This window comes from Balaenoptera acutorostrata, chromosome 13 (genome assembly GCF_949987535.1).
Source record: "Balaenoptera acutorostrata chromosome 13, mBalAcu1.1, whole genome shotgun sequence".
Lineage (NCBI taxonomy): Eukaryota > Metazoa > Chordata > Mammalia > Artiodactyla > Balaenopteridae > Balaenoptera > Balaenoptera acutorostrata.
In genome coordinates, this window is record NC_080076.1 from 55118397 (window position 1) to 55136379 (window position 17983).

General features: G+C 41.1%; 1 protein-coding gene across 1 annotated transcript in view; it reads left to right on the top strand.

Annotated features, from left to right (window-relative positions):
* The first annotated feature begins 13690 nt into the window (after positions 1-13690).
* The window catches only part of USP14 (ubiquitin specific peptidase 14), a 45990-nt gene continuing 41697 nt past the window's right edge, over positions 13691-17983 (top strand). The window contains exon 1 of the mRNA XM_007191580.2: positions 13691-13923. Within this exon, the coding sequence (XP_007191642.1) occupies positions 13908-13923 (16 nt within the window). The 5' untranslated portion in view covers positions 13691-13907. The remainder of the gene's footprint in view (positions 13924-17983) is intronic.

The following is a 17983-nucleotide window of genomic DNA, read 5'->3' on the forward strand; positions in this document are numbered from 1 at the left end:
GAAGTTTTGTAATAACTAAATTTGGTATTTACATAAATTAGTTTGTTGATTCTTATTGGGTTGCTGGTTTGAGCTTTTTAATTTTTATTTTTGGTATTCCAGCACTTCTACAGTTCTTTCTGCTCAGAAAGAAAACACAGCTACTAGCAGCTAGTAGGATGAATAAAGACAATGTCTTTAAAAATTAGTTAGTTGTGAAGGACATAATATACTGTGCTACTACACTTTATTACTCTATGGTATCGTTTAATGAGCAAAAGTCTTAATTTTAGCGAAGTCAAATTTATTGATCTCCTTTATAGTTAGTGCTTTTTGTATTCTATTTAAGAACTCTCTCCTATTCCCAGGGTCGTGAAGATAATGCTGCGTTAGCTTCTTGAAGTTTCATTGTTTTGACTTTAACATTTACACAATGGGGTAAGGATTGTCATGTCAATAAATGGTGTTGGGAAAACTGGATACCCACATACAAAAGAATGAAAATGGACCCTCAACTTACACAAAAATCAACTCGGATTAAAGTCTTAAGTGTAAGAACTAAAACTCAAACTCCTAGATGACAACATAGGGTAAAAGCTTCTTGACATTGGCCTTGGCAATGATTTCTTGGATATAACACCAAAAGCACAGGCAACAAAAGCAAAAACAGGCAAATGGAATTACATCAAACTAAAACTTCGGCACAGGAAAGGAAACAACATAGTGAAAGGCAAGCTGTGGAATAAAAGAAAATATTTGCAAACCATATATCTGATAAAGGGTTAATATTCAAAAAATGTAAGGAAATCCTACAACTCAATAGCAAAAACCAAAAACAGATAACCTGATTTAAAGTTGGGCAAAGGACCTGAATAGACATTTCTCCAAAGACGATATACAAATGGCCAACAGGTGTATGAAAAGATACTCAACATCACTAATCCTCAGGGAAATTAAAATTACAGTGAGATATCACGTCATACCTGTTTGGCCATATCAAAAAACAAAAAACAAAAAAACCAAAAGGTTTGTGGAATCTAAAAAATACAATAAACTAGTAAATAAAACAGAAGCAGACTCACAGATACAGAGAACAAACTAGTGGTTACCAGTGGGGAGAGGGAAGGGGGGAAGAGCAATATAGGAGTAAGGGGAAAAAAAGGGTTATGGGATTATACAAAATCATCTGTGTGATTTCTCCATTTTATTGGAGTATAGTTGATTTACAATGTCGTGTTAGCTTCTGGTGTACAGCAGAGTGACTCAGTTACACATATACATATATTCATTCTTTTTCAGATTCTTTACCCATATAAGTTATTACAGAAAATTGAGTAGAGTTCCCTGTGCTATACAGTAGGTCCTTGTTGGTTATCTATTTTATATAGAGTAGGGTGTGTATATGTTAATCTGAAGCTCCTTATTTATCCCTCCCCACTACGTTTCCCCTTTGGTAACCATAAGTTTGTTTTCAAAATCTTTGAGTCTGTTTTGTAAATTTTTGTAAATAAGTTCGTTTGTATTATTTTTTAAAAATTAGATTCCATGTATGAGTGATACATATGATATTTGTCTTTGTCTGGCTTCACTTCGTATGATAATTTCTAGGTCCATCCATGTTGCTGCAAATAGATTTTTCATTTTTTATGGCTGAGTAATATTCCATTGTATATATAGATACTACTTCTTTATCCATTTATCTGTCGATGGACATTTAGGTTGCTTCCGTGTCTTGGCTACTGTATATAGTGCTGCAATGAACATTGGGTTCATTGTATCTTTTCAAATTATGGTTTTCTCCAGATATATGCCCAGGAGTGGGATTGCTGGATCATATGGTAGCTCTATTTTTAATAGTTTTTAAGGAACCTCCATACTGTTCTCCATAGTGGCTGTACCAATTTACATTCCCACCAACAGTGTGGGAGGGTTCCCTTTTCTCCACACCCTCTCCAGCATTGATTGTTTGTAGACTTTTTGATGATGGCCATTTTGACCTGTGTGTGTATGAAACTTTTGAAAATTGTAAAGCACTATAGAATTTAAAGAGTCTTTCATTCAATTTAAAAAAAGCATTATTTATCCCTTACATCAAAAAAAAACAAAACAAATAAAAAAAGATCAGTGTTGGCAAAGATGTGGAGAAAAGGGAACTTTTGTACACTGCTTGTGCGAATGTAAATTAGTACAGCCACTATAGAAAACAGTATGGAGGTTGCTCCAAAAAATTTTGCTTAGTCACCATTACAGCATTATCAGGAGAGGCTAGATTATGTATCAAACAATCCCCCAAATCTCAGGGGCTTACAAAAACAAAGGTTTATTTCTCCCTCACATGACATGTCCGCCATGGGTCAGCTGCAGCTTTGTTCCACATCCTATTCACTCTGGGACTCCATAGCAGCCTCTCTCAGAAACATCACTGACCATGATGGCAAAGGAAAAGAGAACATGGTGGCCCATGAGCTAAATCTTAACGCTTTGGCCCAGATGCAACACATGTCACTCTCATTCATATCTCATGGCCAAGGTAAGTCATAGGCCAAACCTGCCATCAAGGAGAGGAGGATACATAATCATATGATTGGGAAGGACAGGAAATTGGGGGAACAATAATGTTTCCTACCACAATTATTTCCTTTTTCTTTGACCAACAAATCAAGGTTTTAACACATGAGCACCTCAATACCCCATTTTACTGAAAGAAAAGTGGTATGATTTTTATCTATTTCCGCCTATTTAATGTAATCTTTTCCATTTTCCCCCTCCAAGCTATATTTCTTAGAGTGACAGAATTTTAATGTTGGAAGTGATTTTAGAGATAGTCCAACTCAAGCTACTTATTGTATCAATACTCAGGGAGGAAATTGTAACATGTCCATGTCCTAAATTGCAATTAGACACAAAACAGGATAGAACCCATGTCTCCCAGCTCATAATTGAATGCTGCTTCTACCACATATAGTTTCATTTTCAAACCTGAGTTATTAACATGATGTGCTTTTTAATAGAGTACATGTTATTCAATACACGAACATGATTACAGAAAACATTTAAACATGTAGGAAAAAATGTAAAGATGGAACTCATGTTTGGATATCACTTTACAACATATGCTTTTGTATACAGAATCTTTTGGTTGCAAATGGAAAACCCAACTCAAACTGACTAAAGAAGAGGAAATTTATTGACTCGTGTAATTATAAAGTTTAGGAGAAAAGTTAGCTCTGAGCTTGATCCAGGGGCTTGAATGATGTTGTCAGGATCCTTGTATCTCCAGCTGTTTCCTCGGGGTTGGCCTCCTCACATAGTCTCAAGTCACTGAAGCACCAGGCTTACATTCTAGAAGTGTAGCAATCTCAGCCAAAAGCCTAATCATTCCTAGGATCTGGGGAAATCTTCTCACTGCTTGCATTATATGTCTATCCTTGAGCCTATTCCTGTGGGCAGAGGGTGTTACCAAACCAAACTTGGGTCCCCTTGCCCCATACACAGCAAAGCCAATCTACTGACATAGGGTTGTAATGAAGGAAAGTACAACAGTTATTGCAGGGCCAAGCAAGGAGAACGGGCAGGTCATGCTCAAAAGCCCCGAACTTCTGATGGCTTTCAGGAAAGGGACTTTAAAGACAAAGTGAGGGAGAGAGTCTCAGGGTATGTGATCGGCTTGTGCACAATTCTCTGATGGGTTGATGGTGAGGTAACAGGGTGATGTTTGGGGAATCTCCATCAACCTTCTGGTTCTAATTGGTCTGGGGTCGGCATGCAGTTAACTTCCTCCACCTGGCGAGGGTTTTAGTATCTGCAAAACAAATCAAGGATATGGCTCAGGATATTGTCTAGAGCCCTTGAGGAGGAACTAAAGGTCCTTGACTTTGTTTTATAGCTAAATTATTATTATTTTGTCTTGCGTGGCTGTTTTCCTGTGTTTCTGCATTTTCTCACTTCTCTGATTAAATTTGCTCTTTGGAACTCGTGGAAGACCTAGGAGGCTAAAGCTTTTTAACAAATAAGAGGTAGGGGACATGGTGGGGGACCTGTCCCCAGGAAGCCCTTGCAGGGTCCTGCTTGGCTTCAAGGGAAGCAGTGTTCTGATTGGTTACATGTGAGGTCAGACCCACACAAACCTTGTGCATTGAGAGAGGAGGAGGAAGGGTTGGTTTGCAAAGGGAAAATCAGGCTGCTCTTATGCAAAAACGCAAGAGGCAAAAGCAACAGATGTTCCTTATAGCTGCTGGTTGCGCTGGTTCTCTATAGGGAGAACCTGGAAATTCTGGCAAATTTTATAATCTTTAAAAAACTGAATAACAACCAGAAAATGGATTTGATAAATAGGTGTATGGTGAAAAATAACATGGGAGTAATTACTATAAGAAATTTTAGCATACACATGGTCAACTTTTTTGTGGAATCAAAGGAATCTGAATGTGAGGATAAGAAGTAAATTGGGAATCAAAATACATGTGATTAAAAGACTTTCTTTGGGAAGTGGCTGCATTTTTTCCCTCCTGTTTTCCTCCCAAACACACTACCCACCACCAATTTTTGTTAAAATGTGTGTGGGTTTCTAGGAGGAAAGAAATTTCTAGTTTTGTTGCTATGGCTCTCGGGTGAGTTGCCAGTAGGAAAACAACACCGCTGCTATTTTTTTGACAGAGCATTCTGTCGCACTGAGAACTCACTTGAGAGCACATGAGCAGATTTTAAACCAACATTTCTGCTACTACCACCCAGTTCTCCATTTAAATTTTCTGCTTCAGTGTTCCAAAAATGTTGCTCCAAATTACATGATACGCAAATTATCCTTTTTCTCATTGTAGGAAAAAATAAAAGTAGAGAACATTAATGTGGTCTTTCTGTCTTGACTGAAAGGGATCCCTATAAAAGAATTCTTGATGTAGGTTACAACTTCACTTTGGAGTAAGAGATTACATGGAAGAAATTTCAGTATTACTCTTCTTGTTTGTGATGACTAGAGACTTTAAGAAGATAGAAAACCCCACTTAGCTAAGACTAAACCTTTTATCCTGGCACGCAGGCTGTCTCTAATTGCGTCCCATATCACCCACCCTACATTATCTATTGCCACAGCCCTGCACATGTGTCCTCTGCACTATTCTAGCTAGTCTCCTTCCTGTCCTCCACATGCATAGTTATTACTTATTTTAATAATTTTTTCCTACATTTTCTGATAGATTATGAGCTCCTGCAATGCAGGGTCCATGAGTCGGCAATAAATAATTGTTGAATTAATGAATTTGATTGCTATGATGTTTTGCTTTTTCTGTCTCTCTAAAACCTTCCTGCCCCCAACTGCTTCCCATTTGCTTCAGTTTCTTTCTGCTCTGAATTCCTATCAACAACACCCAAAATCCACTATTCAGCAAGTATATCAGATACTCTCCGTGCTGGGTCTTGGCCCTGATGGAGACTACATTTCCCAGACTTCCACGCAGCTTGGCTATATAATTGTTTTCACCAGCGAAATGTGAATGGACGTGGTTTGTGCACATCCCTCCCCTTACTCTTGCTTAAAAGAAAATTGCTGCCCTGTACTTTTCCCCATTAGATTCTTCCTGTGTGCTGTAAACCCAAATGTGTCTGCAACCCATCTTCGACCAAATAGAAAAAGACAGGTTCTTTACTGCTTTGCTGCTCAAAAGAGTGATTTCCCGAGAGCTTGTTAGTATCTTAGACTTCATCCAAGACCTACTGAATTAGAATCTGAATTTTAACAAGATCCCAGGTGATTCATGTTCACATTAAACTTTGAGAAGATCTGCTTTAGGGGCTGGCAGAGGAACTTTATGGAAAGAATGTTGGTCTTTGATGAAGACCTCGTGAAGCAGAGCAATTGCTCCTCCCATATCTATATGATTTGGGAATATATGTTATATATTTATATATATTATATATAAATAATTTGAATATGAATATACATGTTTTCAAATTATTTAAGGCTGGGCTTTTTCCCTCCAAGTGTTTATAATTTCATAGAGGGGAAAAGATAGAGGAATATTAAAATTATAGATGCTATAAGAAAGTGTACTGCATATTCGCTGGTTTTCTTTTTGGGGTGGGGGAAACTTGTGGTAGACAGTGTAATGCTCCCACAAAGATGTCTGTGTCCTAATTTCCTAAACCTGTGAATATGTTACTTTATATGCCAAAAGGGACTTTGCAGATATGATTACTCTAGGGATGTTAAATGAGATTATCCTGGTTTAGCCAGGTGAGGCCAATGTAACCACAAGGGTCTTTATAAAGAGGGAGGCAGAGGATCCGAGTCAGCAGAGTTGTTGCGAGGATGGAAGCTGAGGTTGGAGTGATGCCTTTGCTGGAGTGGGGCCATGAGAGAAGGAATGCGGGCAGCCTCTAGAATCTGGGAAAGGTAAGGAATGGATTCTTCCCTAGAGCCTCCAGAAAGAGTGCAGTCTTGCCAATACCATAAGGTTAGGACTGTTCTTGGACTTCTTCTGTCTGCCAGAACTGTTAAGATGATAATTTTGTGTTCTGGGGTTTTCTTGGTTTTTTGTTTGTTTTTGGTTTTTTGTTGTTGTTTTGTTTGTTGTGTTTTAAGCTACTAAATGTGTGGTAATTTGTTACAGCAGCGATAGGAAATAAATACATAGCTGTTTGGTTTTGGGCAGCCCATGCCCCACACCCCGCTGTGTCTGGGAGGTGGAGCCGGGCATTCTTTTCCTCATCCTTGGTCAATTATATGTTCTTGCTCAGGACATGGAATTTTGAGAGAGTGAGGTAGACTTGGAATTCAAAATTAGTCATGGAGGTGGTGGCAGCAGTGGCCAGACTGTTTCTATGACATGACCTGGCCCATGTTTCCCGCTGCCCATGTCACTGGGTTCCTATCCATTACCTAGACCTGTTTCACAGGTTTTCCTATTGATTCTGTTAGTTTACCCTGTCTTACAAATCAGCTCCTTCTCTCAGGTTTCTATTGTTTACAGCCAAGAGCTCTGATGAATTCAGAGAGCCATATAGTTAATGTGCGCATATTTCAATATTCCTAGTAGATTTTCAGTCTTAGGCGGGGCGAGCCTTTGTTTCATTCATCTTTGTACCCACAGCTTCTACAGTGAGTGTCTTGCACTCAATACATACTTGTTGCATAAAAGGAGCAAACAACTACGATGCTGCTACTTGAAAGAAAGGGGTAATTATAGAAGTAGGCTTGAAGTTTATATGAAGGAATTAGCATTAAATGGAGACTTTAAAGATGCATAGGATTTCCGTTGGCCAGATAAGGAGGGGGCATTCTAAGCAATAAACCATAGGTGGTTCACCAGCTAAAAACCTTTCTGGTATTTGGCCACCTTTTAGAGACCTTGTTTATTTATTTACAAACATGCAGGTTAAGATATTACCAATATATTCATTATTTAAAGAAGTCAATCTTAAGCAGAAGATTCTCTCCATTAGACACCTGTAGACCAGGGCTTAGCAATGTATGAGACATGGGGCGAGGTTGCTGCTATCTACAACTCTTGCTGACATCCAGGGAGACCAGCCATGCAAATTTCCTTTTATGTTTCCTTTCAGTGCTAGCACTGTTCCACATCCTCACTGTGCCCCATTTGTCTTAAATTCAAATTCCCAGATCCCCCAATGAGGCTAGAAGTTAGTTGTACCAAAAGTTGGGGGTGTGTATGTTGAAAACAAAGTTAGTCTAGAAGACTCCCTGGTCATGTATACAACGAGTAAGCTCAAAATAGTTTTCTCTCACATTCCAGTTCTCACAGCATCAAATAATTCCAGAGTGCCTGCCAGATAGCCACAATTCCTGTTTATAGTTTGGTCGGGGGAATACAGACGTTAAAGAAATAGTCATATGATGAAAGTTACTAGAGGGAAAGCACAGGGTGCAATGAGAGACAGTATATGATAAGCACTGGCATCCTTCCATCTTTAGGCCTCCCTTACTGTCAACTTCACAGGGCAGCAAAGAGTTTCCCACTGAGGACCTATCCAGTATATATATATATATTTTTTTTTTTAATTTATTTATTTATTTATTTTATTTTTGGCTATGTTGGGTCTTTATTTCTGTGCGAGGGCTTTCTCCAGTTGCAGCGAGCGGGGGCCACTCTTCATTGCGGTGCGCAGGCCTCTCACTGTCGCGGCCTCTCGTTGCGGAGCACAGGCTCCAGACACGCAGGCTCAGTAGTTGTGGCTCACGGGCCCAGTTGCTCCGTGGCATGTGGGATCTTCCCAGACCAGGGCTCGAACCCGTGTCCCCTGCATTGGCAGGCAGATTCTCAACCACTGCGCCACCAGGGAAGCCCCAGTATATTTTTAAAGATATATTTTATAGAACTATATTACTGAACATTTGGAAAATAGAGAATAAAGCTACCCATAGTCCTCTACTCGAGCCACACCCTACAAAATCCCTCTCAAGTTTTTATTGTGTAATCTGTAATAGCTACCATTTATTGTACACTATGTGCAATGCACTGTGCTAAGTATCTTCTATACAGGATCTTATTTCATCCTCGCAACAATCCTATAATGTAGACATTTTATCTCCTTTTTTTTTTTTTTTTTTTTTTTTTTTAAACTAACCCAATTCACCACTGAGAGATAAGCCCTGTCTACTTTCTGGTATACATCTCCAGACTTTGTTCATCTGTATTTTTTTTAAATTTTATTTTATTTATTTATTTATGGCTGTGCTGGGTCTTCGTCTCTGTGCAAGGGCTTTCTCTAGTTGCGGCAAGCGGGGGCCACTCTTCATCGCAGTGCGCGGGCCTCTCACTATCGCGGCCTCTCTTGTTGCGGAGCACATGCTCCAGACGCGCAGGCTCAGTAGTTGTGGTTCACGGGCCCAGTTGCTCCGCGGCATGTGGGATCTTCCCAGACCAGGGCTCGAACCCGTGTCCCCTGCATTGGCAGGCAGATTCTCAAGGCTTCCCTGGTGGCGCAGTGGTTATCTCCATTTTATAGATCAGGAAACTGAGGCTCAGAGGTTACACAGCTAGTAATAATGAGATTCAAAACAAGTCTGAATCGTAAACCAAATCCAACAACACATGGAAAGGATCATACCCCCAATCAAGTTGGATTCATCCCAGGGTCACAGGGGTGGTTCAGTATACACAAAACAATCAGTTACAGCACATCCACAAAAGAAAAGACAAAAACCGCATGGTCATCTCAATAGATGCAGAAAAAGCATTTGATAAAAATTCAACATCCATTCATGATTAAAAACTCACCAAAGTGGGTATAGAGGGAACAAATCTCAGCATAATAAAAGCTATTTATGACAAACTCACAGCCAACAAAATACTCAACGGTGAAAAGCTGAAAGCCTTCCTGCTAAATTCTGGGACAAGACAAGGATGCCTACTCTCACCACTTCTATTCAACATAGTATTGGAAATCCTAGCCACAGCAAACCGAGAAGAAAAAGAAATAAAAGGCATCCAATAGAAAAAGAGAGGTAAAATTGTCATTATATGCAGATGACACGATACTCTATACAGAAAACCCTAAAGATTCCACACAAAAACTATTAGAAATGATAAATGAATTCAGCAAGGTAGCAGGATACAAGATTAACATACAGAAATCTTTTGCATGTCTTACTAACAATGAAATATCAGAAAGAAAAAGTAAAAAAAAAAAATTGCTTTTTAAAATCACATCAAACGAAACAAAACAAAAAACTGGGAATAAACCTGACCAACGAGGTAAAAGACTTGCACATTGAGAACTACAAAACACTGATAAAGAAAACTGAAGATGATTCAAAGAAATGGGACGATATCCCATGCTCTTGGATTGAAAGAATTAATATAGTTAAAACGGCCATACTACCCAAAGCAATCTACAGATTTAACATGATCCTATCAAATTACCCATAACATTTTCCACAGAACTAGAACAAGTAATCCTAAAATGTATATGGAACCACGAAAGAGCCAGAATTGGCAAAGCAATTCTGAGGGTACAGAACAAAGCTGGAGGCATAATACTCTCAGATTTCTGATAACACTACAAAGCTATGGTAATCAAAACAGTGTAGTATTGCACAAAAACAGACAGATGGATCAATGGAACAGAACAGAGAGCCCAGAAATAAACCCACACACCTACGGTCAATTAATCTTTGACAGAAGAGGCAAGAATATACAATGGAGAAAAGATATCCTCTTCAAGAAGTGGTGCTGGGAAAGCTGGATAGCTACATGTAAAAGAATAAAATTAGAACATTCTCTAACACCATACACAAAAATAAACTTAAAATGGGGCTTCACTGGTGGCGCAGTGGTTAAGAATCCGCCCGCCAATGCAGGGGACACGGGTTCGTGCCCTGGTCTGGGAAGATCCCACATGCTGTGGAGCAACAAAGCCTGTGCACCACAACTACTGAGCCTGCATTCTAGAGCCTGCAAGCCACAACTGCTGAAGCCTGTGCACCTAAAGCCCGTGTTCTGCAACAAGAGAAGCCACCTCAATAAGAAGCCTGCGTACCACAACGAAGAGTGGCCCCCGCTCGCCACAACTAAAGAAAGCCCGCGTGCAGCAACGAAGACCCAACACAGCCAAAAATAAATAAAATAAATTAAAATAAATAAACTTCAAATGGATTAAAGACCTAAATGTACAGACCAGATACTATAAAACTCCTAAAGGAAAGCATAGGCAGAATGCTCTTTGACATAAATCACAGCAATAGTTTTTTGGATCTGTCTCCTAGAGTAATGGAAATAAACAAATGACACCTAATTAAACTTAAAAGCTTTTGCACAGCAAAGGAAACCACAAACAAACCACAAAGAAAACCTACAGAATGGGAGAAAATATTTGCAAATGATGTTACTGGCAAGGGATTAATTTCCAAAATACACAAACAGCTGATACAGCTCAATATCAAAAATACAACCCAATCAAAAAATGGGCAAAAGACCTAAATAGACATTTCTCCAAAGAAGACATACAGATGGCCAACAGGCACATGAAAAGATGCTCAACATCACTAATTATTAGAAAAATGCAAATCAAAACTACAATGAGGTATTATTCCCTCATGATGGTCAGAATGGCCATCATCAAAAATTCTACAAATAATAAATGCTAAAGAGGGTATAAAGAAAAGAGAACCCTCCTGCACTGTTGGTGGAAATGTAAATTGGTGCAGTCTATGGAGAACAGTATGGAGGTTCCTTAAAAAGCTAAAAATAGACTCAGTGTATGATCATGCAATCCCACTCCTGGGCATATATCTGGAGAAAAAAGATAATACATGCACCATGTTCATAGCAGCACTATTTACAATAGCCAAGATATGGTAGCAACCTATATATCCATCAACGGATGAATGGTTAATAGAAGATGTGGTATACATGTGGTATACAATGGAATACTACTCAGCCATAAAATAGAATGAAATAATGCCATTTGCAGCAACATGGATGAACCTAGAGATTATTATACTAAGTCAGAGAAAGACAAATATCATATGATATCACTTACAAGTGGAATCTTAAAAAATGATACAAGTGAACTTATTTACAAAACAGAAATAGACTCACAGACATAGAAAACAAATATATGGTTACCAAAGCGGAAAGTGGGGGGGAGGGAAAAATTAGGAGTTTGAGATGAACAGATACTACTATTCATAAAATAAACAACAAGGACTCACTGTATAGTACAGAGAAGTATATTCAATACCTTGTAATAACCTACACTGGAAAACAATCTGAAAAAGTGTATATATAGTCTGAATATATATATATAGAATATAGAATATATATATAGAATCACTTTTCTGTACACCTGAAACTAACACAACTTTTATTTTTTATTATTTTTTAATATATTTTTGGCTGCATTGGGTCTTCGCTGCTGCACGCTGTCTTTCTCTAGTTGCGGCGAGCGGGGGCTACTCTTCGTTGCAGTGCGCAGGCTTCTCACTGCGGTGGCTTCTCTTTGTTGCGGAGCACAGGCTCTAGGCATGTGGGCTTCAGTAGTTGTGGCACGCAGGCTCTAGAGCGCAGGCTCAGTAGTTGCGGCACACTGGCTTAGCTGCTCTGCGGCACATGGGATCTTCCCAGACCAGGGATCGAACCCATGTTCCCTGCATTGTCAGGTGGATTCTTAACCACTGCGCCACCAGGGAAGTCCCTAACGCAACTTTTAAATCAACTGTACTTCAATTAAAAAGAGAAGTCTGGGGGCTTCCCTGGTGGCGCGGTGGTTGAGGGTCTGCCTGCCAATGCAGGGGACACGGGTTCGAGCCCTGGTCTGGGGGGATCCCACATGCCGCGGAGCAACTGGGCCCGTGAGCCACAACTACTGAGCCTGAGCATCTGGAGCCTCTGCTCCGCAACAAGAGAGGCCGCGATAGTGACGGGCCCGCGCACCGCGATGAGGAGTGGCCCCCGCTCGCCGCAACTGGAGAAAGCCCTCACGCAGAAACGAAGACCCAACACAGCCAAAAAAATAAACATAATAAATAAATAATAAATAAAAATTTAAAAAAAAAAGAAGTCTGGGGTGGGATAGGGAGGGTGGGAGGGAGGGAGATGCAAGAGGGAAGAGATATGGGGACATACGTATATGTATAACTGATTCACTTTGTTATAAAGCAGAAACTGACACACCATTGTAAAGCAATTATACTCTAATAAAGCTGTTAAAAAAATTAAAAAGTCTGAACCTATGAACAATGGTTTTATGTACTGCATAAATCCGATATACTCTTTTCACTTAATATTACACATATTACTTTAAATAACGTTCTGCGTATCTTTGTGTTATTTTGGTCACATTTTGGATTATATTTTTATGATAGGCCTTGAATAATGAAGCAGTGAAGGGTAAGACTCCTGATGTAGACTGATAAAACTCACTCTCCTATGGGCTGTACTGTTTTAAAATATGGAGAATTTTAGTTTTGAAATAGGGACAGTTTCAACTCCTCTTTTGCAGTATAGGTGATCATTATAAAACCTCTATATTAGGCAAGAAACCCCTCAATTTTAATTTCCACCTTTTCGAAATTCCTTCTTTCATTTACAGGTTCTATTTCCTTTCTAACTCATCTAGAAAGTTTTAAACGGATCTCAGCCGTGACAATTTAGAGTTTGAAAAAGTCCTCAGAAACCTTCCAGTCTAGCTTCCTCATTTACCAGGCTGAGGAAACAGGTCCAAGACAATTAAGTGGAGGGCTGCACGTAACTTCCACGGGGCAGGCAAGGGCGCTGTATCTACTCCTTTACTAGAGCCAACCTAGGGTCCGAACAGGTGTTAGAAACAGCAGTAATACATTACGACCAAGACAGACCTATCTCTGAAATATTCAGATCATTTTGATGTTTATTTTTCTTGCAAAATCCTGAATGGGAGGGCTAGACATTTTCATTAATAAGTAGACCAAGTTGAGGGGCGGAGCAAGGTTCTTCTCCAGCCTACATTAGCAGAGGGAAAAAAGCCCCAGCTCGTACTGCCCCACCCTTTGGAAACAGGGGTGAACGACCTCCTAAGAGGCTGCCGCTGGGACACTAGGTTCCCACAGTGTCTGCAGCCGGGAGGGGCGGGGCGGGGCTGGGAGCCGGTGGGCGCAGGCGGTGTGCAGTGCGCAGGCGCGCACCTGTGAGGCGCAGGGGCCCCGGGCGCCCCGCCTCTCCCGGCCGCTCCCACCTCCCTTGTCTCTCCACCCGCAGGCCCCGCCTTGCCTCCTCCCCGCAGTCGCCCCGTGGCTCGGCTGGCGGACGGCGTGTTACTGCGTCATCGCCAGTGGCCGGTTTGAATGAGGCTCTCGTCGCACCGTGTCTGCTGCCACCACCGCGCCTCCGCCTCGGCCGCCGCCACAGCTTCTTCGCGGCCCTTTCCTTTCGCCGCCCTTGCCAGGCCCAGCCTTCCTGCGCCGCCGCCGCCGCCTCCTAGCGCGCCCCGCCATGCCCCTCTACTCCGGTGAGCGCCCTTCTCGTCTCGTGCCCCGCAGTCCCGCCCGGGGCTAGGCCTCTGTGTAGGCCTGGCCTGCAGGGCGGGCGCCCCGCTGAGCACGGGGCGGGGATTCCGCGGCGTGGAGGGGACCCTGGCCCCTTTCTTTCTCCCTGCGAGTTCTGGGCCCTGCAACGCGAGGGAGCCGTGGCCCTCCTGGGCCGCCGCGTGGGTGGGGTGGGAGCCGGAGGGGAGGTGGGGAAGCAGCGAGCGTCCGCCCCTCCGAGTGGTGACTCTGCAGAATAGTTCTGTCTCTGTTCTCACGTGCGGGGTAGGGTGAGGTTGTGTCCCGGGGCAGCAGGGACCAGGCTGGAGGTGCAGTGGCATTTCCTGGGCCTCTTCAGTGGTAGCCGTGGAAGGGAGCGGCCAGGAGGGGAAGCCTCGGTAAGGGAGTGATGGAGGGACCAGGGATGTGAGGTTAAGCCTTCCTTCCTCGTTCTGGGGGTTTCCCTCCATAGCCTCCCTTCGCTTACCCCTTGCTGCCACCACCCCGTTTGTACCAATTTCAGTTTTATCCTGAGGCAGATTGCGAGCTTTTTGCTTCGTTTTCATTTTCATCAAACACTGTTTTGTGTTTCTGTGTCCGAAGCACAGTGTTAGCTTTGAGAGGTAAAGGAATACAGATGTCCGCGGGTATCATTTCCTTTTGATTGGCGTTTGACAGGGTTTTTTTTTGCGTGATGGCAGTCCAAGGTGTTGGCCAAGGATCATGTTTTTACCGAGTTAATGGACCTTGCTGTCTCCTAGTGTAATTCAAAATGGCCCCTAAAGTGTATGTGGTGGCTCCAGTTGGCTATGGATGTGTGATTCATTGGCCATCCTTGACACTCTATCATAATTCCTTTATTGAAGATTCAGCGTTTTCAAAGAATGACATCAAACCGAAGAATAATGTTTAAACTCGACATGGATTCTTGATGTTCTAGAATCTTGAATGCTTTAATAATGACTTTTTTTTTTTTCTGGGTAAAGTATAAAAGAAGAGCTTTATTGCTTTGCCAGGTAAAGGGGGCCACAGCAGGCTAATGCCTTCAAAACTGTGTGTCCCCAAATTCTTTTATAATGATTGCTCAACCTCTTTTTCTAAGGCCCCAACAATGGAACAGTAGAATGGTACTTGAAATATTCTATTCATGCAATATAGAATTTAAGGGGCATTAATTAAGTAATGGTGGTAAATAATCTGTGTATGCCAATACTTAAACACACACAGGTAGTTTGTTCCCCTCAGAAAATGCCTGTACTCACCAGACTTTCTATCTTAGAAATTGAGTTCCATCTTAAATATTTAATCAGATCTTTTCCTCATTTCCAAAATGAGGGAATTGAAGTAGATTTCTAAGGTTTCTTCCTTTGACATCTCCATGTTGAGAATCTGTATTTTCAGATTCTGCAAAAAGCCCTATATTAAAACAAGAACATCTTAAGTACTGTCATAAGTTTTGATAGAAAATTAAACATCCAGACACTTACGTGGTTAAGAACAAGTGCTGTAAAAATTAGCAAACACTTTTTTGTCTGGTACAAAGCTAATGTTTTTTATACATGTTGCTTTGTTTTAATTTTCAACATAGTCCCGTGGTACTAGTATAATTCTCCTTTATGGCAGCGGTCCTCAACCTTTTTGGCACCAGAGACCAGTTTCGTGGAAGACAGTTTTTCCACAGTCCCGGGGAGGGGTCGGGGGGGAATGGTTTCGGGATGATACAAGCACATTACATTTATTGTGCAGTTTATTTCTATTATTACTACATTGTAATATATAATGAAATAATTATACAACTCACCATAATGCAGAATCAACGGGAGCCCTGAGCTTGTTTTCACTTCCCACTCACTGATAGGGTTTTGATATGAGTCTGCAAGCAATTGATTTATTATGGTCTCTGTGCAGTCAGATCTGTCTGCTAGTGATAATCTGTATTTGCAGCCGCTCCCTAGCACTAGCATCACCGCCTCAGCTCCACCTCAGATCATCAGGCATTAGATTCTCATAAGGAGCAGGCAACCTAGATCCCTCGCATGCGCAGTTCACTGTAGGGTTCGTGCTCCTATGAGAATCTAATGCTGCCAATGATCTGACAGGAGGCGGAGCTCAGGCGGTAACGCAGGCGATGGGGAGCAGCTGTAAATACAGATGAAGCTTCTCTCCCTCGCCCGCTGCTCACCTCCTGCTGTGTGGCCCAGTTCCTAACAGACCATGGTTTGGTATGGTCCGTGGCCCCGGGATTGGGAACCCCTGGTTTATGGGTAAGCAAAAAGTTTAACTTGCCCATGGTGACACAGCTAAATAAATTATAGATTTCGTCTTCATTATTTCTAATACTGTTTTGATTTAGTCCTCTCTCTTTTGTTTGTACTATTGTTTTATGTTTCTGGTTTGTCTCAATGATTGTAGTCGTTCCCCCTTCAAACCAATATTTTCTCTGCTGCTGCTAGAGTGTTCTAATGTTCAAACCAGACCAAAGTGGCCTTTATGAAAACCTTTCAGGGGTTGCACATTTTGTACAACCTAAAGCCTGTATGTTTTAACATGACTTATGTTATCTTCCCTGACTTGCTCTTTGGTCAGTTTCTCCTTTTTCAGCTGCTTCCCCTTCACTCTGGGAATTACTTGTGTCTCAGAGGACACCATGCTGCTTTATGCTTTTGCGTGTCTTTTCCAGGAATGCTTTTATTCTTATTCTCTGGCTAACACCTAATTTTTTCTTTGAGACTCAAAGTTGATAGTGGTAACTCACAGTTAACACTTTCTCTGGAGAATCCTTCCTCCCTCATGAAGCATTCCACTGTGCTCCTCTAGCATTTGTAATATTTATATTGTATTGTTAATTATTTTAACCTTTTTTCCTCTCTCCTTTATTAAACTGTAAGTTCACAGAGAGTCTCCCTAATCCTTGTAACTGGGCTTATCATTGAATGAACGCTAACACGTTAATTGAACTAGTGAAAGAATAGGGATTTGGAGTCAGGGTCACTTTTTTATATTCTGGTTTTAGTAATCAGAAATTAGACAACTATTAATTATGGGAGTCTCATTTTGAGTAGGTATAAAGTTTTCAGTGGAAAAAACTATGTACATCCTTGAGTGAGTGAGTTTATTTATTTATTTATTTATTTTTGGCTGTGCTGTACGGCTTGTGGGATCTTAGTTCCCTGACCAGGGATTGAAACCAGGCCCTGGGCAGTGAACGCATGGAGTCCTAACCACTGGACCGCCAGGGAATTCCCTAGTTTATTTATGTTAACATATTTCAAAAGTTAGCTATTTTATGAGATTGATTGAAATTTTTTTATTGTGGTAAAATATATGTAACATAAAGTGCAGTTTTAAACATTTTTAAGTGTACAGTTTTTAACATTGAGTACATTCCCATCGCTGTGCAGCCGTCATCACCACCCACCTCTGGAAATTCTTCCCGTTCCTAAACTGAAACTCTGTACCCCTATTGCCATTTCCCCCAGCCTCCTGGCAACCCCCATTCTTCTTTCTGTCTCTAGGAATTTGACCACTCTAGGTACCTCACATAAGTAGAATCATACAGTATTTGTCCTTTCGTGACTGGCTTGTGTCATTTAGCATAATGTCTCCAAGGTTCATCCATGTGGTAGAATGTGTCAGAATTTCATTATTTTTTTAAGGCTGATTAATGTCCGTTGTATGTATATACCACTGTTGATGGGCACTTGGGTTGCTCCCATTTCTAGGCTATTGTGAAATAATGCTGCTAAGAACATGGGTATACAAATATCAGTTTGATTCCCTGGTTGCCATACTTTTGGGTATATACCTAGAAATGGAATTGCTGGATCACATAGTAGTAATTCTGTGCCTGATTTTTGAGGAACCACCATACTTTCTGTCACAGTGGTGGTACCATTTTTATATTCCTAGAGCAATGCACAAGGGTTCCAATTTCCCCACATCCCTGCCAACACTTGTTATTTTCTGTGGTTTTGTTGTTGTTGTTGTAGCCATCTGAATGGCTGTGAAGTAGGATTTCTATAATTTTTAATGATGTAGCTATAT